The 24,680-nt window shown below is 42.5% G+C and overlaps 1 protein-coding gene across 2 annotated transcripts in view; it reads right to left on the bottom strand.

Annotated features, from left to right (window-relative positions):
- TCP11L2 (t-complex 11 like 2) overlaps positions 1–17,567 on the bottom strand; it is a 49,172-nt gene extending 31,605 nt beyond the window's left edge. The window contains exons 1-4 of one of the 2 annotated variants that reach the window (XM_032416582.1): positions 17,534–17,567; positions 8,894–9,083; positions 6,365–6,500; positions 2,431–2,551 (exon numbers count right to left, since the gene is read on the bottom strand). In XM_032416582.1, coding sequence (XP_032272473.1) covers positions 2,431–2,551; positions 6,365–6,500; positions 8,894–9,050 — 414 coding nt within the window. In that variant the 5' untranslated portion in view covers positions 9,051–9,083; positions 17,534–17,567. Of the gene's footprint in view, positions 1–2,430; positions 2,552–6,364; positions 6,501–8,893; positions 9,084–17,424 lie in introns of both variants that reach the window. The other variant, XM_032416581.1, reaches the window with a different exon arrangement.
- Positions 17,568–24,680: the final 7,113 nt, after the last annotated feature.

Raw genomic sequence — 24,680 nt, 5'->3', positions numbered from 1 at the left:
TGGAAAAAAGACAGTCTCTTCAACAAATGGTGTTGGGAACATTGGACAGACACATGCAGAAGAATGAAACTGGACCATTTCCTTACACCACACAAAAAAATAGACTCAAAATGGATGAAAGACCTAAATGTGAGACAGGAGTCCATCAAAATCCTAAAGGAGAACACAGGCAGCAACCTCTTCGACCTCAGCTGCAGCAACTTCTTCCTAGAAACATCGCCAAAGGCAAGGGAAGCAAGGGCAAAAATGAACTATTGGGACTTCATCAACATAAAAAGCTTTTGCACAGCAAAAGAAACAGTCAACAAAACCAAAGACAACTGACAGAATGGGAGAAGATATTTGCAAATGACATATCAGATAAAGGGCTAGTATCCAAAATCTATAAAGAACTTATCAAACTCAACACCCAAAGAACAAATGATCCAATCAAGAAATGGGCAGAAGACATGAACAGACATTTTTCCAAAGAAGACATCCAAATGGCCAACAGACACATGAAAAAGTGCTCAACATTGCTCAGCATCAGGGAAATCCAAATCAAAACCTCAATGAGATACCACCTCACACCAATCAGAATGGCTAAAATTAACAAGTCAGGAAACAACAGATGTTGGCGGGGATGTGGAGAAAGGGGAATCCTCCTACACTGTTGGTGGGAATGCAAGCTGGTGCAGCCACTCTGGAAAACAGTAAGGAGGTTCCTCAAAAAGTTGAAAATAGAGCTACCATATGATCCAGCAATTGCACTACTGGGTATTTACCCCAAAGATACAAATGTAGGGATCTGAAGGGGTACGTGCATCCCGATGTTTATAGCAGCAATGTCCACAATAGCCAAACTGTGGAAAGAGCCAAGATGTCCATTGACAGATGAATGGATAAAGATGTGGTATATATATACAATGGAATATTTTGCAGCCATCAGAAGAATGAAATCTTGCCATTCGCCAACGACGTGGATGGAACTGGAGGGTATTATGCTGAGCGAAATAAGTCAATCAGAGAAAGACATGTATCATATGACCTCACTGATATGAGGAATTCTTAATCTCAGGAAACAAACTGAGGGTTGCTGGAGTGGTGGGGGGTGGGAGGGATGGAGTGGCTGGGTTATAGACATTGGGGAGGGTATGTGCTATGTGAGCGCTGTGAATTGTCTAAGACTGTTGAATCATAGACCTGTACCTCTGAAATAAATAATACATTATATGTTAAAAAAAAAAAGAAGAAGATGACAGCAGGAAGGGAAGAATGAAGGGGAGGAAATCAGAGGGGGAGACGAACCATGAGAGACTATGGACTCTGAGAAACAAACTGAGGGTTCTGGGGGGGGATGGGTTAGCCCGGTGATGGGTATTAAAGAGGGCACGTACTGCATGGAACACTGGGTGTTATACACAAACAATGAATCATGGAACACTACATCAAAAAGTAATGATGTAATGTATGGTGATTAACATAACATAATAAAAAAAAGTTTACATTTAAACCATGCAAAGAAAGAACAAGTTGCAGATCATAGCTCCACAAGAACCCTTTAAAGAAGAACAAATGGAGGGACGCCTGGGTGGCTCAGTCGGTTAAGCGGCTGCCTTCGGCCCAGGTCATGATCCCAGGGTCCTGGGATCGAGTCCCACATCGGGCTCCTTGCTCAGCAGGGAACCTGCTCCTCCCACTCTCTCCGTCTGCTTGTGCTCTCTCTGTCAAATAAATAAAATCTTTAAAAAAAAAAAAAAGAACAAATGGAAATACCCCATGGGCTCCATTCGTATACTTTACATATAAAATATTTATTATATATTATACAAGCAACCTATCCTGAGTATTCACCACACAGCAGACACTGTGCTTACATACACAGCACATGGTTAGAAGTACAGGCTCTGAGCCAGAGTACCTCAGCTCAAGTCCCTCTCTACCCCTCAAAGCTGTGTGACCTTGGGTGAGTAAGGGAACTTGGTTTCTTTTTATTTAGTAAGAATAACAGGAATAACTACTTCATTGTGGTAACAATAAATGAATAATCTAGTGTTTGGCATAGAGCAAATGCTTTGTGAATGTTAGCTAAAACTATAACTGTCATATCATTTAATTCCTACGATTACCCTGCAAGTACTCAGGACACTAGGACTCATGGAGGGAAAGCCTTTGCTAAACCCGTCACTAAACCAGGTTGTCTAGCTCCTGAGTCTGTGCTCTTAACTACTGTGACCACTACTTTGTGTGCTAAGCATTGCCCTGCGCTCCTTCCACTGCCCTATTTCCCTAGCCTCCACCCCAGCCCAGGAAGTGCATTTCGGAAAACACCCTTCCAGTGATTGAACTTACTCAATTTTCCAAAAAGAATCTCCAATACTCTTCGGAGGACAGGAAAACAGTCTTTAGGGAAAAAAACATTACTAATCAATACAGACAACATCAACTTGCCTCTCTGATTTCTTCAAACAGTTTGATGGCATGTTCATACTCGGGAGGCTCAGCATTCAGTTCTGACTCCAGGACGTCCCAGAAGGCCTGGTGGACAATGTGCTTCACTCGACTGGCTAAGCTACAGAAAGGAAATGAATTGCTTTTCAAAATAAGCATTATTTTTCCTGATTATAAAAGAAATGTGCTCATTGTAGAAATCTTAGAAAATGCAGGAAAAAAACAGAATAAAAATGGCCCAAAATCTCATTTTTAATCTTTTGACATATTTCTCTGGTTCAATGCATTGTTTTAATATAGTTGAGGATAACCAGTAGGTATATTATATACTCGTTTCATTTAATATTCTGTCCTGAGTTTCCCCTAGATTTTAAAAATGCTTTCTTGCTATAGCTTTCAGTAAGTTCATAAAATTCTGTCTTAAGGAGATGCCATAATTTACCCAGCTACTCTTTAGATCTTTAGACTGCTTCTAGATTTTGGGAGTGAGATGGCAAAGTAGCTTTTTCCTCAACAGCTGAAGTTTCATTGCACAGAATAGAACAGATTAGCCCCAAGGAGACATGCATGTGAACTGCTGCCAATTGCAGTTGAGATGTCCCATTTAAAATTAGCTGGACCAAACTGCTGAAATAGGAACCTTGCTAGCAAGAGCTCACAATAGAGTAGGTGGCCACTTTGCTTCGCCGCTTATGTCAATGCCCTAAAATAGGTGCACATTTAAATACACACCCCTACTGACCTCCTACATTTGGCAACAGTTTTAAGAAAAGCACATATTTCCCTGCACTGTACTTATGAGTCTCCATCCCCTAAAGGTCATACATCTCTCCCAGGCAGAGGCCATAACTACTTCTTCTTCTAAGTACCTGCCACTGTACCTAGCACACTACCTGGCATACAGTGAGTATTTGATGAATGCATGGTGAATGAATTAATAATTTGATAGTTAAGTACATCTAATTTTTCTTTTTGGAATATAAATAGCTAAACATACAATAATGCTATGAGAAATTAAAATTAGCTTTCTGAGGGGTATGAGTTAAAATTTTTTCTGTAACTGCAAATGCTATATTCTACTCAGCAACTTTAAATGTTAAAACTTACTCTGGTTGCCTGACTAGTTTCATTCAACATAAATGCTATTTCCAAAGTTGACCCTCCTGAGCAACTACAGAACAATTAGAAAGGCAAACGCTGCTGGCTTTCACTCTGGACTTTACAAGCCTCACATAGTTGGCTTGAACGGACCAACCAAGAAGGAGCTATAACAACTTTAGAGCTCCTGCAGGGATATCAGAGTTTAAATGTAAGTTCTCCTAAAGGCTGAAAGATACTTTTTAGCCTTTTAATCTTCTGGTGGATGGTGGGGAAGGATGAGATCAAACAAATCATTTACAGGCGTTCCTACTGGGTATCAGAAATTGGACATATTTTGCCAAGTCTTTTCCCCCCAAAACAAGATTTGGTTAAATATGAGAGTCAGTGATATTTTTAAAAGTAACAACTTGGCCATTTGTGGACAGTCATCTGAAAAATCAACAGGTCATAATATGCCATTTCATTTTTAAATAAAGGTAATTGTCCTAAGTTTGCATTTTGCTTTCCTTGCTCACATTTTCCAGCTATGGCAGAAAATGAAGGAAGGAAGCATTCCTATTTCCCCTGTTATCAAAATACTTACGTTCAAGGCACTCAGATGCCCATGAGCATGCATTTGAAGTGAGCATTTTAGCCCCCATCATATCCTTGGGGAACATGAGGCTCAGAAATGGTCTCAGCAGAGCCAGGATTCAAACCCAGAGCCTATCTGATCCTAAAGTGCCTTCACTAATGCCTGTATTTGCAACTTTTGAATTTAAAGTATAAATACTTTCAAATTGTCTTTTGCTGTACTTCATAAAACACACTAATTTTAACTTCAAACATTCATTTTCGTTAGTCAGTCAAAAATGTTTATAAGGCATCCAATATGGCCAGACCCTATTTTAGGTACTGTGGTTACTATAGTAAAAAGAAAGTGTTTGCTCTCAAAAAGCTTATTTGTTAGCAGGGACAGGAAGACAAAAACAAAACACATTAAAAATAAATAAGGCAATTTCAGAAACATAAGGAAGAGAGAATAAAACAATGTGGTAGATAGTGATGGAGAGGGTGCTAACTTCACTGGTGGCTGAAGAAAGCTTCTCTAACACATTGCCCTTTGAGTTGAGACTTGAAGGAGGAACAAAAAATCAGCCGGTGAAAATCTAGGGGAACAACACTGAAAAAGCAGAAAGAAGAAGGACAAAGTCCTTGAACAGGATTGAGCTGGTGTATTCCGGGGTCGGCAATGAAGCCAGGGTGGCTGAAGCATAGCAAGCAGGAGGGAAAGGAGTAAGAGACATGGTCTTGGAAGTAGGGCCTTGCTGCCATACTAAAGGGTTTGAGTTCTTATTCTAAGTGTAATAGAAAAACCATTGAAGGATTTTAGGCAAAGAAATAGGGATCTATTCTGATTAACCCTTTAGAAAGATCATTCTGGCTACCGTGTGGATATGGAGGATGGATTATGGGGAGCTAAGGATACTGTGAGACAGGGCAACTAGTTAGGACTTGAAGAGTCGAGGTCAGAGATGACGGTGGCCTGGCCTAGGAGCGTAGCAGTAGAGCCGGTATAAAGGATTATGGTGAAATGCAGTTACCATAGAAAACCAAACAGATATACCTATTTTGGCCAGTAATCTTAAAAAATATTAATGATTATTATGAATAATAACCCCAGGAGCAGGAGGACTATGATCCATATTTCGAAGAAGGAAAATTATTATGTTTGCTACTTTCCTGCTTTAAAACAAATAAACACAAAAGCTCTAAATAGAATCAAATATTATATTTTGTCTTACTTGATAGAGGAAATGCCTCTGGATTTATAAATGACACTGTGAGGTTGAAGATTCAATGCCATTATTCGTGAGCTAACTTTGCCTGTAAAGATGAGTTATCTGTAGTTATGGCCTCAAGCCTTTTCTCCTCTTTGTCCCAGGGGATTTATGAGCCACCAAAGTTAGAGAGGCTGAGGTAGGATATAAGGGCATGGCTCTAACTAGAGGTCCTTGGGTTGGGGGCTTGGGGGGGGTGTGTGAGGTTAACCGGGGTGCCCATGTAGTTGTGATTCCTACCTCCAGATGCTTCTGAATCACCTATTAGCACTTTGGCAGCTCCACTACATTTATTTATCTTTTACAACCTGAATATCAGTTTTTAAGAAGTCAAGCTGCAGGGGCGCCTGGGTGGCTCAGTCGTTAAGCGTCTGCCTTCGGCCCAGGTCATGATCCCAGGGTCCTGGGATCAAGCCCCGCATCAGGCTCCCTGCTCGGTGGGAAGCCTGCTTCTCCCTTCCCCATTCCCCCTGCTTGTGTTCCCTCTCTGTCTCTCTCTCTCTCTGTCAAATAAATAAATAAATAAAATCTTCAAAAAAAAAAAAAAAGAAGTCGAGCTGCAAACATTTCTTGAGCATGTACTAAATGTCAGGTATTCTGCTAGGTAATGGGGATACAGTAGCAAACGATATAGACATAGTTCCTCCATTAATGGTGTTTTGGTCACATGGGAAAGACAGACACTGAACATAAAATTATAAGCCCTCCTAACAAAAAGGAGGTAGGGGGGCAACAGGAGTCTTTAGGAAGGGGATTTAATGTAATCTAGTACGCTCAGGAATGTCAGGAAAAGCTTCCCTCAGGAAGTGACATATAAGCTGAGTTCTAAAGATTATGGGTAACATGTACCCTTGAGGAATGGTTTTAAAAACAAGTATAAGACCTTGCTAGAGAACTAACCAACGTTTACTCCCGGTGGCTATTATACAAGACTTCTAGGAATCAGTGTGAACGTGTGTGTATGTGCGAGACTCTGCAGCTCAGTTTACACATAACAAACACCTCTGGGTTACCTGTTCTCAGGGAAGGCGTCTTGTTTCAATTGAAAGTTCTCATTTACAGCAATTTCGTGAGCAAGTGTCATGTTTGATAAGTTCCTTGCTGCAGCCATCACTTCGTCAAATGTTACAACCCTGGGAGGGCTTGTTGCTGAAACAAAAACAAAATGCAGTTCATGTCATGGAGGAAAAGCTGTCATCCAATGAAGCCTCCTGATGCAGACTGAATTTACGTTATTCTAACATATATATATTCAGGGTTTTACAAATAAGAAGAATACATACTAAATTAGGTAGACTTCCCTGCTTACTACTTAAGACTTCAAAAATTCAAGAACTCCTTTGGTAGTTTCAGTTACTGTATTGATAATAAATTCTCAAATGTTTTAGAGACTATCTTATTAGTATAAGCTATTATAAGTTATTTTTATTAAATCACCTCATATTTTAGTACCTATTGATATCTGCATTTATTACACATACTATGCAGGAACTTGATAAAGACTACTTTTATTCTGTAATTCGTAACTCATTAATTTAAGCAGACTCAAGATGAAATAATTGATTTTTTAAAACTATAACTTCTAAAAGTATAGGCAGTAGAGCATAATGTTTAGGTTTGATTCCAATTTTTTCCAATTGGTAGATATTATTTGACTTCACTAAGGCATAACTTACCTCCTCAGGGCTGTCTTTAGGTGATTAAATAAGATAACTGAAGAAGAACAAAGTAAGAATTTCATAAATGTAGATAATTAAAATAAAATCTGGTAAGCTGGATAACCTACTCAGTAGGAAGTAGTACATAAAGAATTATTCTACTTACTTCTAAAGATTATTCTAAAAAATTATTCTAATAAACCATGTCTTTTAAAAATTACTATTGGAACTCTTAGCTTCAATTAATTAAAAATCACTACCTCAAACAACAGTACTGACTGGCAATATTTTGCTACCTAAAATAATTTCTCAAAGAAGCAGAGGAGAAGGAGGAAGAAGAGGAAGACCATGTGGAGGAGGAGGGGGAGGAAGAGGAAAAAATGGTGATACACGGAATTAGTAAAACCCCTCTTTAGGATGCCTGCATACCCTGTTAGAGGAGTCTCATATATAATATAAAGAGTGAGAAAAAGCACAGAAAGCTAGGTGGCTACTAGTAAATTCTTTTCTCAATTCTCTGTCCCATTAAGATTCTTTTTAAAAATGTCTGTACCCTTGGGTCCAATAATCCAATTATATCCAAAGGAATTCCTGGAAAGGCTTAATGCACCAAGATGTTCATAAAGCACTATTTGTAACAGCAAAAAAAAAAAAAGAGGAAATTAACTCAATGTCCAATGATAAATCAATGGTTAAATAAATTTATGGTATATTCATTTGATGAAGTAGTTTTAGTGTATTAAAAGTATGTTATATCATCTGTAAATGTTTTAGTTATAATTCTTTTTTTTAAGATCTCTTTATTTACTTGAGAGGGGGGAGGGGCAGAGGGAGAGAGAGAATCCAGAAGCAGACTCCCTGCTGAGCATGGAGCCCAATGTGGGGCTCGATCCCAGGATCCTGAGATCATGACCTGAGCTGAAATCAAGAGTTGGCCGCTTAAATGACTGAGCCACCCAGGCACCCCATGTTTTAGTTATAATTCTAAGTGAAAAGAGTCTACACATATATACACACACATATGTCTATGTGAAGAATGAATATGACAAAGTGCCACCAGCTGTCATCTTTGGGTGATACTACGGGCAAAATTTTCTTTTCTTTATACTTATGTACTTTCCAAATTTTTAAAAATGAGACTGTATAAATTTAAAATAAACACAAATGAACAAACGTTTTTGAAGTGGGCATTTGATTATATTAGACATTAGTTGCTTCTTTCTGCATTTGCTTTATCTGTTTAAGGTGTTATATTTCCTATGCAAAATGTCAATTAAAAAGCTAAAAAAAGACAAACACACTTGCTCTACACACCTCTAGCTTCCATACTCAAGGGAAAAGATATCTCCCCACTATGGCCACTTTTTTAACTTTCTCACACCCCTAGTGTAGTAATTCTCCTCGTGGGCACTTTTGTGGGGTGATTTGCACAACAGGTTTTGAAATCAGCAGGAAGCCCTTTACATTATTTCACTTCCTGCCTGTCCCTTGAATTGGGGCAAGTTTCCTTCCATGTAAATCAGCAATTATCAGAAAAGACCAATTTGAACTTATCCTTGAATGTCGCCCAAGAAGTGATCTCAAGAGGGAGTAGCTTTCCACTACTCGAGAGAAAAGACAGGTTGGGTTTGGGAACCTGATTTATAATCAAACCAAAAGAGATCAGAGACAGTAATGAAAATAAAAATGGGCAGGTTGTATACCTTTAGCGGCCACTTACTCCTGCCCTTGCAGTGCTATTACGGTACATCTAGAAAGGAGGGGGAGTCTCTACTCTGCTCTCATTCATTTATGAGTTTTCAATTCTAACACACATGTCTAGAACCAACAGCCCCCCCCCCCCCCCCCCCCCCCCCCCCAACGCCTGCTCCCCTGTCAGCTTACAAGCAGGAGAGCTGGATTTGCTGGAAGAGTCGCTTGTAAAGCTCTGCCTGGAGCACTCATAGTCACTGAGTGAAGCCATGCTTTCGGAAAACCGGGAAGAGTCTGAATCGCTTGGCTGGTCCTCGCCCACACACTGCTTCTCACCATTGAAGGGCATCTTGTGTCACTCACGTGTGGGCAGAGATAGTGCCTGCATAGACAAACAGACCTGCATCAATGCTCTGTGGTACTTCCACCAGCATCGCAGATGCTTCTTCCAGTGTAGACAGTTTTGCCCACAGGGGTCACAGTGTTGAAAGGCCCCAGAAGATAACCTCGTCTTTCCCATAGCAGCCAGGCTATTACCAGGCCTTCAAGACTGCCTTCCAGAAAAGAGACTCCAGAGCCCTAAGTGTGAACTCGCTCAGGACATACACAGTGTGAATGTGGAACAGCTCTCAGCAATAACAGATCCTTTAAAAATGAGCAGAAGACACACAGTCTCTCTCTTCCTGGGTTTCTAAAACATGGAAGGTAAGAGTAAGAGGGTGGGGCCCTGAGGCTGGACTGCCTAGGTTAGAAGCTCATGCTGTCTTTGCCAAGTGACCTTGGGAAAGTCACTAACCCACCCACCTTGAGTAAAACTGGGCTGAAAGACTAAACTTACAGAGTTGCTTGAAGATTAAATAGGATTAACCTTATTAAAGTGCTTAGCACTCAAATGTTAGTTATTATTACTGTTCCTATGGCTTTGTTTTAAATAAACTATTTTTGAAATCAGCCTCTTTAGTTCCTTGTGAGCCTCTTGGGGAAAGGAGAAGACTAAAATCTCTGGCTGGCAAGTCTTCAGGTTCTTCTCCATTTTCCTGTGAACTGCCATGATATAAAGACTAAAGCCTGACCCTGGGTTTGCACTTGACAGCTGACTTGGTACCCACTACTACCCGATGAACAGGCACCAAAGATCCTGATTCATGAGTGAAGGAGACAGCTTCTGAGGGACGAGGGGACTTACCATGCCATAAAACTAGTCCCTTGACTCTATCTACAGCCAGTGCTGTATCTGGGACATCAGACTGCCTCTAAGGTAAGAGCAGGGCACTTGGGCCCAGTCACCCCCTAGAAAGGAGATCCTGGGCACATAGGATGCCCCAGCCTGAGCCCAGGAGCCTCAGCCAAGGCCCAGGAGGGAGCTGGCTCTGATATGTATGGTGTTAGCTGACACTAAGGGGAACCTGGCCCCGAGGAGGAAGGCACCTCAAGTCCTAAATAGACAATAATGATAGTAAGCGTTCACTGAATCTCTTTAAACCTGAACCAGCCCATGCAATGAGGTATACAGAGCTTTTAAAGCTACAAAAACTTGAAAACACAGCCACGCATAGTATGTCTGGAAATCCTGCAGTTTTTTCAATGATTCCTTTCATATTTATTGAGTGCCTACTATGCAGCAGCACCAGGAAAGGTTAACAGTGAACAAAAGAGACAGCGCCCTACTCTCATGGGTCTCAAGTCCAGTTACCCACAACTGTGTGTGCTGGAGGCTAGAAGATGAGAAAAGGAGAAACAAGGCATTGCTGGGGAAGCACAAGAAAGGAGAGACCAGGTGAGACTATGGGGGAATCTAGCCTTTGTTGAGAGAAATGGTGCCATTTTTTATCCGTTGGGTGGTAACAGAGACAAGGATGAACCTCAGAGGGACTTTAATTAAAGGTAAATGCCTAAGGGCATTTGCCCCGGCCTCACCTAAACAACCCTCTTCAGTCCTGCCAATTGTACACCTTCCTGGGCCTACCACTTTCATAAACAGAAAACCACTAACTCAGAGGCTGCCTTTGCAAGGAATCCAGTGAAGCTGCCAGGAAGCTACCATGTAGAGAGGTCTGCCTTGTCCTAGACTCCCAAGCCAACCACACAGGCTATATATAAAATAGCCCTGAACCCCTGCAACCTCAGTGGGGAAATAACCTCCTTCATCACATACAAACTAGTTTCTACTTGAGCTTTAACTCCCATCTGCTGAGGGGAAGGGAACAGAGGACAGAAGAAAAGGGTCTGCTCTAACTCTTTCACTTCCATCAAACCCCAATCCTAAATGGAATACTTACTCTTCCGTCTAGATTTCTCTCTCTCTCTTTGCCAACATTTTACGTCTCACTGATGGCTTTTCTTGAAAATGCTACCTTCCTCAGGAAGCCTTTACTCCCTGGCCAGAGTGAATGACACTCTTCTTTCTACATCTGCAGCACATGTCCTATATCCCCACCATAGAGCTGAGTCCCTTGTACAGTTATTTCCTTCCCATGGCTACTTCTGACTCTCCTTAATAAGGCAGGGACTGTCTTGTCCATTGCCAGTGTTAAGTACGTGACAAGTATTCATTTAGTGCCAGCTGAATCGGAATCACTGAATCCCATTTGGTACAGCTTCAACCAGAACATTCGCAAACTGAAATCAGTACACACTTACAGGCCTGGTACTGCCAAAGTTAATGCTCTGGAGCAGAGACCCTACCACTTAAACCTACTTTATTAGGTTTAAGACTCAATATTCCCTGGTCCTGATCACACTCTTATTTGAATATTTTAAACTTTGTTTCCATTTTATTATTTTTTTCCCATCATTCCACCATAACAACTGTGCTCTGTATGCTCTGCTCTTAATTTTTCTTCACTTTGGCTGTTTTTCCAAGTAAAGGTGAATAAAAGCTTTCATCCATTGGAATTTATGAACTAGGTTAATAGTTATAACTGTCCATTTCATTTTTCTACTCCAGCTGAACAGCACACTTTGTAGGTTCCTTAATTGTGTTTAACAAGGCAGCAAAGTACAAAGATTTAAAAATAAAAAGATGTAGGTTAGGAGTTAGAAGGCTAGAGTCTGAGGCCTGACTCTGTCATTAATTTGCTATGTGACTTTATGCACATCACATCGGCTCGCTTCACCTCAGTTTTCTGAGCAGGTTGGGCCAGCTATAAGGTCCCTTTCAGCTAGGAATTGCTAAAATTCTATAAACCCAGAGTTCCATGAGGCTTCACTAGAAGTTCTGAGAAATTAAATGTGCTCATGGCAGACATACTTAATAATGTGCAACCATGTTTCCTTCCAAAAATTCACTGGAAGTAGAGTTTCTGGCACAGGGAATGCAACAGAAAATGTGAAAGCTTCAAAATGTTTAGACACTCTTGTTTGGATGGTAGAAGCCTCCATAGCACAACTGGGCTTTAGTTCATCCAAGGAGAAACTTTCCTTTGAAGCCCAAATGCCCATTATTATTCTATAAGGAAATTGCCTGTTTCCTCCTCTAGGCATACTAATAATACCCAGTGCATAGGGTTGGTGTGGGACAACATTTAGTCAATATATGCAGAGTGCTTGGAACAGTATCTGACAGAAAAAACAGGATATAGATGATTGCTATTATTAGTATTATTTGCATTTTTTCTTGTTATTATCATTTCAGGCATTAAAAACTCTAGAAGGGAGAACGGTTTTATCCCAAGATGATAAAAGCATATTCCCCTACAGATAAACAAGACTGCTAGTTAACCTACGACAGAGCTCTTGCACTTGTCTGAGATACTAAAGCTGAAAGCAAAAGGCCCATTCCAGTGCAAATGGTCTTCTGCAAGCTCATTCACATCTGTTCTTACTTTTCTTGGTCTCGGGTTTCCATATAAGTCATCTGGGGACAAAGCTACTTGACTCAAAAGGCACTGAGGGTAATTAGATGGCTTTAAAAACTATTTTGGATTCTCTCTTAGAATAGTGATAATAAAACCAGTCTATTTCTTTAAGAAAGGTAATGCTTCTCATACTGACAAACTTAGACCCACTTAACTTTCACCACCGCCAATCACAAGCAAACCACACAACTTTTAAGAAACACCACATCTCATCCTACCTGGAGGATTTACTACTGGCCAAAGATAAAGTCAAAGGTGAAAATAGTGGATAACTCCAAGCAAAGCCTCCAACACACAGTGGGTCTCCTTATTCAAGGAGAATAATCACATTCTTACTACATTCTTTCTCATTTAATTAAGTTCAATATTATATAATTTCTTCCAAGACCAATGACTGGGATGCAGCTGACACTTAAACATTTATTGTTGAATGAATGGCAATATGATCATTGACATTTTAGAGATGAGGAAATGTACAGGGATCCCAAAGGGGATAGTTCTGTGTCCCACGACAGATAGAAGGGAAATGGGTTTTTTTAATTTGCTAGTTGACTCCTTAGCCTGTGTCCACACTACCAACTTTACTTCTTTATTTCCTTTTCATAGCAAACTCATCTGCAAATGGTCCAGCACAGATTCAGGATTAGAAAGATCCACCAGTGACAATGTACCTGTCCACGAAGCAGTAAGAACACTGGCTCTGGAATCAGGTGGACTGGGTTCTTGATCCTGACTCTTGGTATTTACTGACTAGAGAGAGGGAACTCAGCTATTTGTAAAATGGGGCTAATAATAGTATCTACCTCATACAATTGTTGTGAAGATTAACTGAAATAGTCTATGTAAAGTACTTAAGCTCCTAGTAAGTGCTTGACAGATTGTCAACTATTATTTTCTTACTAAAAGAAATTATGATTTCCAAACATGTCAATGTCATAAAAACAAAGAAAGGCTGAGGACATGTTCCAGATGAAAAGAGACTTGACAACTGAGTGCAACAGATGATCCCTGACTGAATCCTATACCAAAGGGGGAAAAAACGCTATTATTGGATCAATTAACAGCACTGTTACAAACTTTACTGTCTGTATTACAATGTTAAATTTACTAAAGTTGATAAATGTACTGTGACTACATATTAGGAATAAAGGGCCATGATGTATGCAACTTTCTCTCAACTAATTTAATGAGAAAAAGAAAAAACAATAAGGCATATGGAGCAAAATGTTAACAGATGAATATGAGTAAAAGGTAGACAATAAGTTCTTTGTAGTGTTCTTACAACCCTTTCTGTAAGTTTGAAATTATTTCCAAGCAAAAGATTAAAAGAGAAGTACTAAACCAAAACTTCAAGTCTAATTCAGAACAGTTGGGCTCCTGTAATTTTTAGTTTTGATTGTTCCCACTGTTGGGATAGCTTAGATACTGTTCTATTACAAAAGCTCTTCTAGACAGTCTGGCTTGTCCCAATGTCCTTCTTGAACAGTGTCTAGAGAATAAAACAGGAAATAGGCCAGAGCCCTTCAGAAGAGGCACAATAAATCATCCCTTTTAAGAGTTCATCTCCAGGTGGTTTCCCTTTTCTTAAGAAGTTTCCTGGCAGGGACGCCTGGGTGGCTCAGTCGTTAAGCGTCTGCCTTCGGCTCAGGTCATGACCCCAGGGTCCTGGGATCGGGTCCCACATCGGGCTCCTTGCTGAGCAAGGAGCCTGCTTCTCCCTCTGCCTGCCTCTGTCTCTCTCCCTCTGATAAATAAATAAAATCTTAAAAAAAAAAAAGTTTCCTGGCAATGGTTTATATTCCTCTGTGATTTGGCCTCTGCCTACACCATCCCGTATCACTCTTCCCCTAACCCTTCCTGCTACGGACACAATGGCTTTCTTCAGTTTCCTCAGATATGCCAAACTTCTTACTTTGGAGCACTTGCACCTGCTATTCTCTCCTGTAGTATGTTCTTCTCCCTGATCTCCATGGGATGGGCTCCTTGTTGTCATTCAGGTTTGAAATTAAACATTACAACTTCAAAGTGACATTCCCTGATATCCTCACTCCATCTAAATTAGCCATCTAGAGCTGAGAACACTTCCTGGGATAGAGGGGGAGCCAGAGGAGTCTCACTGAAGAACAAATTAAGCCACACTCCTATTCATATTACAATTTGGGGCTTCCTTCTCTCCTGCCTTACTCACATTGCTCATATTCCCATTATGCAGTCACTTAAAGTACTATAGTTGCTATTTACATATCTGCCTCCCCACTAAATTTTAAGCTGCTTGCAGGAAGGACTGTGTCTCTCTCCCCTTTCCAATTCCTAGTGCCTGCCTCAACACATTTCCCAGGCACCTATAATTCAAACTAGCAAAGACTCAGAGTTCCAGAGCTTAAAGAAATGTTTACATTGTGTCTTTCCACTTTCTTAATGCTCATTGATAGTAAATAATAACAATTAGAGCTAATAGTTACTGTGTGTTTATTATATCCCAGCCCCCATAAGTGCTGTAAGTGTTTTATCTCCTTGAATCTTTATCATAACCTTGTTAGCTGAGGTATTGCTATTATCCCCATTTTACAGATGAGAACCTGAGGCTCAGAGAGGTTAAATTACTTGCCCTAGGGTTCACAGCAGTGGCAGAAGCACAACCGAAATCCAGGCCATGGATCCCTATAGCCCATGCTTTCTACCACTCTAGGATGGCTGGAGAAAATTTGGTGTGCTGCTCATTCTTTCCACTCTCAGTCTGCCAAATCGATCTACCCAACACCACGTGGATACTTGCATATGTGGTAATAAGCTGACCTTACCCCGGGGTGGCAGCTCAAAGTGCTATACCGTGAAGGGCATCACTGAAAGAGTCTATTGTCCAAAATAATTCTCAACCACCCCACTAGAGTAAATGAAAATCCTCTATCAGGGAGCCATTCTTTAAGTACTGCAAAATCCCTAGTTAAAACCCACATATTATCAGAAGTCTTAACTGCTTACAACTAATATAAAAAACATTTTGAGGTGAATTATTCAGATTTTCCAGCAGTGCTCTGGACAAGGAATGGAGCCCAACCAGTTAAAGTTGGGTCGTGGAAATGAGAAATTTCAAGAGCTATCTAGTGGATGTCATCCTTGAAGACCAGGTCAAGGTCATATGCAAAGACAAGCATTCACATATGTGTAGTAAAGGGCAAGGAGTCAGAAGAATAAGACCGGGCTCTGAAGGAAAAAAAAAATTGTAGATGGTGTGGAAAATTGCCATCTTCTGCAAATGCTGCTTTAGAACCAGTCCCAAACAGCAGTGCTAAAAAGTTATTCATATGCAGCAAGGCATAAACCACAGAGCAGAGAGAGGTTCCTGCTCCATTCAGCTAGAGAATACGGGTCTTCATCAAATTAGAGCCAACAAAGAGCTAGATAAAAAGCCAACAAGCCAGGCATTGTCTAAGAAAGCAGATGTTCATGCAACACGTAACATTACAGCATCAGGGAGAAGGATTTCTAGGCACTTTTCACACTTGGAAACACTTCTCCTCCCACCCCTGGCTGGCCATTTTAATACCTGTGCTTCCTCCTCTGGGGGCCTCAACCCCTCACAGAATGGCACTGAAGCTGCTTCCACACATGACTGGGTATCTTCAGCCCTGGGCCACTTCAAGCGAGGCAACCCACGGGCTGCCAGAGTGATGTATGAAATCCCTGGAGGCAAGAGGACAAGGCAGGCAGGGAGCCACCTAAAGTGGGAACCACTGCGATAACCTACCTCATTCTGATCGGCAGGTGGCAAAGAGCAGGGTCTCTGGCTGGGCTGGAGGCCATGAGACCACAGGGATCTTGGGGGCGGAGGGGCCCACTGGGGACAAGGACAACTTGCCTGGTTTCTCAAGGTTAAAATAACAGGACAACCACCTAAGACAATTATTTCCCAAACTTCAGTCATTTGGCTACCACTGTTGACGCCTGTTTCCACATCTCCATCCTCATCTCTACCCTAATTTATCAATCACTTCTATCTTGACTAGATTTTTGCATTTAAATACATTTATTTTAAAAGGAAACTTTATATCATTGTGAAATTGCTTGTTTAATGGTTTTTCCCAATACTAACGAAAACGCAGAGCCCTGTTCGTCCTCGTGCCATCTCCAATCTGCGCTGTTCCCCCAGTGGTGCCATCCAGCGGCGCGGCTTTGGGAAGCACAAGCCATCTCCGAGAGGCCAGAGGTTCGAGCCCGGGGCCTGACCGGCATCTCCCGCCTCGTCGCCTGACAGTCGGCTCGAGGGGAGGCACCGGGAGTCTGCACAGCCCCCCTCCCGCCGCCCCTCCCCTCCAGCAGCACGTTTCCTGTCAAAACAAACCCTTGGGGGAGGGGACGGCGGAGGCCGAGCCGAGTGCCAGGGAAACCCCGGCAACAAACCCCCAACACACGCTTCGCGCCGCGCCTGGCCCCCACCGTGGCCCCGCTCGCCCACCCGCGCTGGACGGGGGTCGCAGGCGAGAGGGGGCCCCCACCCGGAGCCCGGCTGGTGGGAAGCCTTTCGCAGCGCTGTCGCTGGCATGGGGCCAGCAGGACGTAAACAGTAGCCAAGCGGCCGCAACCCCGCCGCCTCCGGGACCCGAAGCCCGCGGCTATGCTAACACCCGCGGCGGCCACTCGGTGCCCGCGCCCCGCTCCCACGCGGGACGCCGGTTCGAGGTCAAACAAGGGGATGGGGGGAGCAAGAAGCGGGGCTTTAACGCCCCTGGCACCGGAGTCCCAGGACAGAGTTCCGAGGTGGGTCGGGGGAGGCCCTCGGGCTGCCCTGGGGCGAGGTGTCCGGGTCCACTGACCCGGGCCGGTCACCTCACAGCCGGCGACCCCCTCGCCCTGATGGATACGCACCGGGTCCCGCGCAGAGACAGGAGGAGGAGAAAGGCGACTGAGTGAGCCTGGGTCAGGGGTCTCTGGGTGTCCCCTCACCGAGCACCGCACAAGCCCCCCGAAAACCCCCCAGTCCAACAACCCCCCCCCCCCGGGTCTCCCCCCCCCCCCCCCCCCCGCTCCCGCCCCACGCGGTATTTAAAGGGCCGGGAGGGACTCTGAGGAGACAGCCACGGCGGAGCAGTGTAACCGGCGAGCAGGGGAAGACGGCCCGCGGGAGGGGAGGAAATCCAGGTAACTTCATGCTCCGATCGCAGAGCTCTGACACATCTGACCTACTACAGAGCAGTTTTCCTCATGTTTGATGAAAGAGGCCGAGAAGCGCTTGGATTGACGTTGTTCTGCATGCGAGAGGAAACCGCCCCCCCCCGTGGGTTTCGAGTGGTGCGGTCCGGGGACTGCTAGGGGCGGGGAGAAAAGTGTTTACGGAACTGGGGCAGCAGTGCCGCTGGGAGCGCCCGGCGTTGGAGGCGGGGCTGTCGGGCGCTGGGGGGCGGAGCCGAGTGAGGAGGGGGTGTCCGGGGGGTCTGGGGCGGAGCGGGAGCGTTGGGGGTGGGGCGAGGCTGCTTGCGGGTCCATTTGTGGCGGGGTTGGTGGAGCGCGGGCCTGGCTTGGGCTTCCGGGGCGCACCACGGTGGATAATGGTACAAGCTCCCCGGCTGCGGGTGGAACTTCTACTACTGGAACACCCCTCATCTAGGCGGGGCGATCCAAATTGGGTGCCCACTATCACGCCGTCCGCACAGACACTCACAACCCAACAGACAACGGGGCAGGTGCGTTCCCACGTGCGCCAGCAACCAACCTTGTCACCTACATTTCTGTCTGCACCTCCACAGAAACACCGGCCCAGATTTGCATATGGCTGGACTGAAAGATTAGCTCCTGGGAGTCACACCCTCCCAGGTTGTCTGAAGACGTAAACTGTAAACTTCGTGTGCACGCAAAAGATAAAACCTCTCACTTCCTCTGAAGTTCTGGGCAGCACCTCTCTGCCGGAAAAGTTTCGACATTGGTTAATGTAAATAAGCAGCCCTAGCGCGGGTTCTGTTCAGCTCTTGTGGGTGTGTATCTTGTGGATGTACAGAAACACCATTCCCTAACCGCACACGTAAAAACCACTGTATCTTCTGTAAATTGGCATTATTTGGGAGAAAGTTTCATGCAGGAATGTTAAGTGAATTTTCTATAGGCTGAAGTATTTCTGTTTCGTGCTGAAACCATGTCTGAACCGTGGAGGCAAAATTGGTTCTAGAATAAACCAGACAGGCAACATTTTAAAGATGGATAGAAAGCCAGTCATCCTAGATGGAATAATTCAGATTGGGGTTCAACCCTGGCTCTGACATTAACTACCCAGCAGATCTTGGTCAACGGATAACCAATGATAACTACCTCATTGGGTTATGGTGAGGATGGAATGAGATAAAGCATCTGAAGTGCTTACAGCTGTACACAGTAAACACTAGTCAGTGTTAGTTATTGAAACTATCAGGCAAATCACTGAACAAACTTGGCTGCTGAGCTCTGTAAATTTGTATTTGTGTCTCCTTATGCCACTCTCCCCTCCCTTCTAAAATATACAACTTGATACAAATCAAAAGATTAAGGATAAAATGCTGTTGCCACCCATAGGTTCTTTCCTGTGAGCCTGCCCTGGTTTCTATTGTTTGTTGGAATCAGCAGTCAGGGTAACAGAAGCCTCCAATTTCGATTCTTGCCAAATAACAACCACCACTCAAAGGTCATCACCACCCTAAAAACTCCACAATAGAAGGATTAACCAAAAATATCCCCCCAACTTTTGGACACTGTGACAATGACACATTGCAGCTTTGCTTCTTTTTGTTAGCTTTATAGGCACTTGTTAAGTATTGTTTTTGTGTTATTACATAACTTGGAACAGGTGAGCATGAGTCAGGAAAGTTGTCCAGTCTACCTGGGTGACCAGCGGCCTGACCCTAGGCATGGCACTTATTTCAAAGCTCAAATATGTAACTCTCAAAACCACAAGGAAGCATTTTTTTTTTTTTTTTCAAAGCAGATGAGTCAAGTTTCAGCATGTGCTGGGGTGAGAACCTTAAGGTGGAGGAAGTGGGGTAACATCAGTGACCAACGCTGGGGAGAGAAAATATCCTGGAAACACAATCAACTGTTACTTTGACATTAAATAACTTGCTATCTGGAAACCTTTTGGTCAATTACCTGACCAACCGCCCTCAGTCTGGCTTGTTTATAAAAAGCCACTTTGAAAAATATAGTACTATAAAAAATTAGGCAGTTCCCCTAAAAAATGAGCCTTGTATCACATTCTTGCTCAGAGAGCTCAGGTAGTCATAGAATAAAACCTTCCTTGCTCAGATTATGTTCATGACCTTTTGGGGGAAATGTCTAAAAGGCAAACTCTTTAGTAAGTAAGCTTTTTATTTATTTTCACACCTAATTTTTCTAACTTTCCTTTTTGAACCACTTAGAAAATTCACAGTAATGCAGTTTGCTTACTATGAATTATGCAACAGTCTAAATTTGTTCTATTGCCTTTGGCACATACATGACAAAGGGCTGATCAAAATTATTGCCAGGTGAAGAACTAGAAATACTTATTTTCTTTTTACACATCATAAATCTGAGTTTTAAATTATAATGAGCCCTTGAAAAAAATCAAAAGATCCCCTAATGGAATTTGAATATGGATTTGTAACCTCTCAACCATTTAACTTATATAGAGGAGCTGCATCTTGTGCTGATTTAGCACAGTATAAATTCAACTATATGGCCTCAGATGGGACAGGGTGCAGGGAGCACAACAGAATAACTTAAATACTGACAGTGATTTTGCCCCCTGTTCTCTCTATGGGAGTTGTGAGGCTTCTCTTCCTGAGTTGATCTCAGTTTCCAAGCTTCTGGTTACATTCCAAGCTTCTTACCAAGGGCTGGCTTCATGAGTATGCAAACTGAGCAGGTGCACAAGGCCCTACACTTGGAAGAGCCCTACACTCAGTTTAATGCTCTGCTGCTGCCATCTTGAAATTCTTCATAATTTTTCAACGAAGAGCCCACATTTTCATTTTGCACCGGACCTTGCAAATTATGTAGCTGGTCTTGATCTCACCACACAGAACATCAGTCTAGAGTTTAAAGGTGCTTATTTTCCCTTCACCTTTTCAAATCAATTATTTTATCTAGTGCTCAGTTGAAGAAACATAACCTGTTTCAATGCCATAGGCAAAAACAAACAAACAAACAAAACCAAAACATAAGTGGGTATATTCCAGGTCTTATGGCCCATCAAAGGACCTTTCAAAGATAATTTTGACTGCATGTGATTTTGACCTTATGTTCTCCCTTTGGAAATTAACCCCTCACATAAGATATGATTCCACTGTAGTGGAAAAATTGATTGCTTGGAATACCATCCCTTTTTCTCTCCCCTGTCCATCTTAAGGTGCTAGGAAGGGCTAAAAAGCAGCAAGGGTTGGGGGGAAAGGCAATAGAAAGTAGAAGGTAGAAAAAAAATTTCGCTAATATAAACTAGGTAATTGGTAACTAAATGTTCAAAATTTGACCACACCTTCTCATCAGCTTTTGCCATTCCTTTTCTTTTGGTCTTGAAGATAAAGGAGATTTAGATCACTGACCAGTTTTGACCATTTATCAAAATGTTGATGCTTGATCAAATTTCCAAAGCACAAGAAACAGTTTTCCCCTTGACTTCTCTGAACTGAATTAGCATAAAATTGGAGGTTACTTCTCATTTCAGTTGCCTATACCCTCACATCTAGACACAGACCCAGACCTACTCTCCTCACATACTAAAAGGAAAAATGTTTTTAGAACCCACCCATCCCCCTTTACCCTCCATGTGCCCCCTCCACTTACCAGGAAACCACTGTTGTCCCCTGGAAAGCAAAGAGAGTGATGACCAGGAGGGAAGACAAAGCTGGGCAGGAAGAGGGAGGGGCCAAGGAGAGGTGAAGCTCTAAGGAGCACCTATGAGAAACCAGAGAGGTGTTGGCACAGAGCCCTGATCAAGACAGTCACTGTCTTTACCCCACCTCTGAGCCAGCAGATGGTCATGTTCTAAATGCCTGCCCAGTCCGTCCAACCACAGATGAACATTTATGCCCTCACTTTAAAAATCCATTGGAATACCCAGTGGGGTACAGGAAGAACTTCTAAAATAAGAGGCAAAACCCAGAAGACATAAAGGAAAGATTTAAGAAATGTGACTCCTCAGATAGACTGTTTAACACAAAAGCATGAGTTATAGAACAATGATTGTGGGGTGATACCATTTCTGCTTAAGGGAGAGCTTGCATGAGAGAGAGCATATGTGTATATTGTATTTATAAAATGCATAGAAATGGACTAAAAAGTGACCCTCCAAACTGTTTCAGAGGTAGATTGGTCGATGTTCCTGATTTATTCTATATACATACCAATGGCTTATTTCTTTTCCAGTGAGAATGTATTCATTCATATATTACTCTGTAATTCACACTGCCATACGATGGTACTACTCTTACCATTGTATGCCCTCTTAAATATACCTTCGTGTTGGTGGGCTAACACTACACAATAAATAGCTTTCCCATCTTCTTTTTATTCATATGTTTAAAAGTCATGGTAACAAGTGGAACTTTTCATATAAACTATAGAAAGGAATAGATTTGCAAAAGATCCCTCACTATGGTATTTCAAAATTATTTCTGCTGTAAAAGTAAAAATGATCACTTTTTAGATTGTTCCTTTCAAGTCTCTTAGACAATCCAGGTGCATGGAGTTTACTTTCATTTAAAATACATGTTGTGCCCCAGCATGTGACCTCTAAGGGTTTTCTTCTTTTGATGATAAACTGGACAGGCATTCTTTCCCAAAGTGGTATGAGTCTTAAATAATTATACTACCTTTTGAGGATGAAAAATTGAGAGCCCTGAACATGCAGACGTCTGTACAGTAGCTTTTACCTGAGTTCCTGTGTTTTCGAGTGGAAGGTATTATATCAGGGCACTGAGGGTTTGTGACTGACCAAAGTGATATTCAGTGACTCACTGAACTGGTAGGTCAAGAATAGAAACCAGAACTCATTTCATGACTTACTCTATAAATGCACATGCACGTGTACACACACACACACACACACACACACACACACATATGCACGTGGTGTCACATGCAGTGTATTACCCATTGGTGGCACAATTATCTAATTTCCATAAGAACCTGTCAACATGCATACCAGTGCTATATCAACTAAGTGCTCAGAGTATTTATAAGCACATTCCATTCCATTACTCTAGAAGGGTGCTCATGTCTTCCAGAAAGCAAGGAAAATGGATTGCTGCCAGCTCTCCTAAAATATGAAGCTGTTTATATTTCTCTCATATATATATATATATATATACATATATATGTATATATATATACATATGAAGCAGTCAGAGAAACCAAAAAAAAAGTAAATTTTGCTGCAAGAAAATCTGGAGTAAAGAACAATTATAATGGGGCACCTGGGTGGCTCAGTCGGTTAAGCGTCCGCCTTCGGCTCAGGTCATGATCCCAGGGTCCTGGGATCGAGCCCCGCATTGGGCTCCCTGCTCTGCCGGCAGCCTGCTTCTCCCTCTCTTGTGTTCCCTCTCTCTCTGTGTCTCTCTCTGTCAAATAAATAAATAAAATCTTAAAAAAAAAAAAAAAAAAGGAACAATTATAAGGCATTTCTGGCCAATTCCCTAGAGGCATTCTCGGCTATGACATTGTTTATGTTACAGGTTCACCTGCGTGTACCTAATCAGCAAATCCTAAAAAGCCGAGTGCAACATAATTGCGTACATGTGAATATTAATGCTCAAACTGAATTCTTTATTTAAAGGAAGGCTACTGTGGTTCTACTGTAAGTTAAAATTTTTAAAAAATTTACAAGTTTATGGGGCGCCTGGGTGGCTCAGTCGTTAAGCATCTGCCTTCAGCTCAGGTCATGATCCCAGGGTCCTGGGATCGAGCCCCACATCGGGCTCCCTGCTCGGCGGGAGGCCTGCTTCTCCCTCTTCCACTCCCCCTGCTTGTGTTCCCCCTCTCACTGTGTCTCTCTCTGTCAAATAAATAAATAAAATCTTTAAAAATAAATAAATAAATAAATAAATAAATAAATAAATAAAAATTTACAAGTTTATGTAGATCAAAACTTTCAAAGAGCAGATCAATTAAGGTACAGACTAACCTTATATAAAAAGCAAATGTAGTATGGTGGAAAGAAGATGTGCTTTGGATTCAGGCAGACCAGAGGGCTTATAGCCATGTTCTAGCACTCATTATACATATGCCTTTATCGTCACTGGTGTAAAATGGGGATAATGGTGTTGTGGGGGCCATTTGTCATTTTGGTGGCCCAGCTTCCCAAATGGCAGTCTTTAGCAGATCATGGTCTTAGGTGTGGGTGACTTCCTTTAGTTCCTTCCCAAGCCTGGTTTTTCAGCCTTCGTCTAAATTCCATGAACTACCCAAGAGCAGTTGGTACGTCTATTCAAAGGAGGTGTCTGTTATTTGCCACTAGGCATCTTGACTAGGACAAATACCCCACAGTTTGTTGGAGAATTAAAAGATAATATGTATAAGGAGTTGAGTAGAGTCCTAGGTACATTGTATGGATCAATTAACTATAGCTACTAATATCACACTCTTGTTATTTACTGATGTAATATTCACAGTTTCAACTGGTCCTGAGCAAGTTAGAGGTCTGTGACATGTGATATTATGCCAAGGAACAAATTTGAATCCACAAAGTTGGTGGTACAGGAGCCATTTACTCAGCTAATGAGTGAGCCTAACATATCACCCAATATTTACATGTCAATGTGAATATTGCTATTCTCTCCTCATTAGACCAGTAAGTCAGGATCCATTCAGAAAAACGAGAGTCTGTTCCACTTAGTTCAATTGAGGGAATTCAATGGGCAGAGGCTATTATACACAGGAAGAGCTCAAATCCTCTTATGGGATGGCAAAATAACCCAGATTATAGAATCAGTGGGTAATGACTTCCATCCCTAGAGCTAAAGGAACAAAGGGACAAAAGCAGAGCCTGGGAGTCAGGACTGTCCAGTGGGAGGTGAGACCACAGAAGGAGGGACTGAGGAGAAGAAGGTAGAACCCTAGGGGAGATAAGCCACCACTGGAGAGGTTTTTTTCAAGGTGTGGTGGTTGGGGGTTGAGGGGAGGAA

Source organism: Phoca vitulina, unplaced genomic scaffold (assembly GCF_004348235.1).
Source record: "Phoca vitulina isolate PV1807 unplaced genomic scaffold, GSC_HSeal_1.0 scaffold19, whole genome shotgun sequence".
NCBI lineage: Eukaryota > Metazoa > Chordata > Mammalia > Carnivora > Phocidae > Phoca > Phoca vitulina.
Note: the sequence above shows the minus strand (reverse complement) of the source record. Positions and strands in the feature narration are given on the sequence as shown.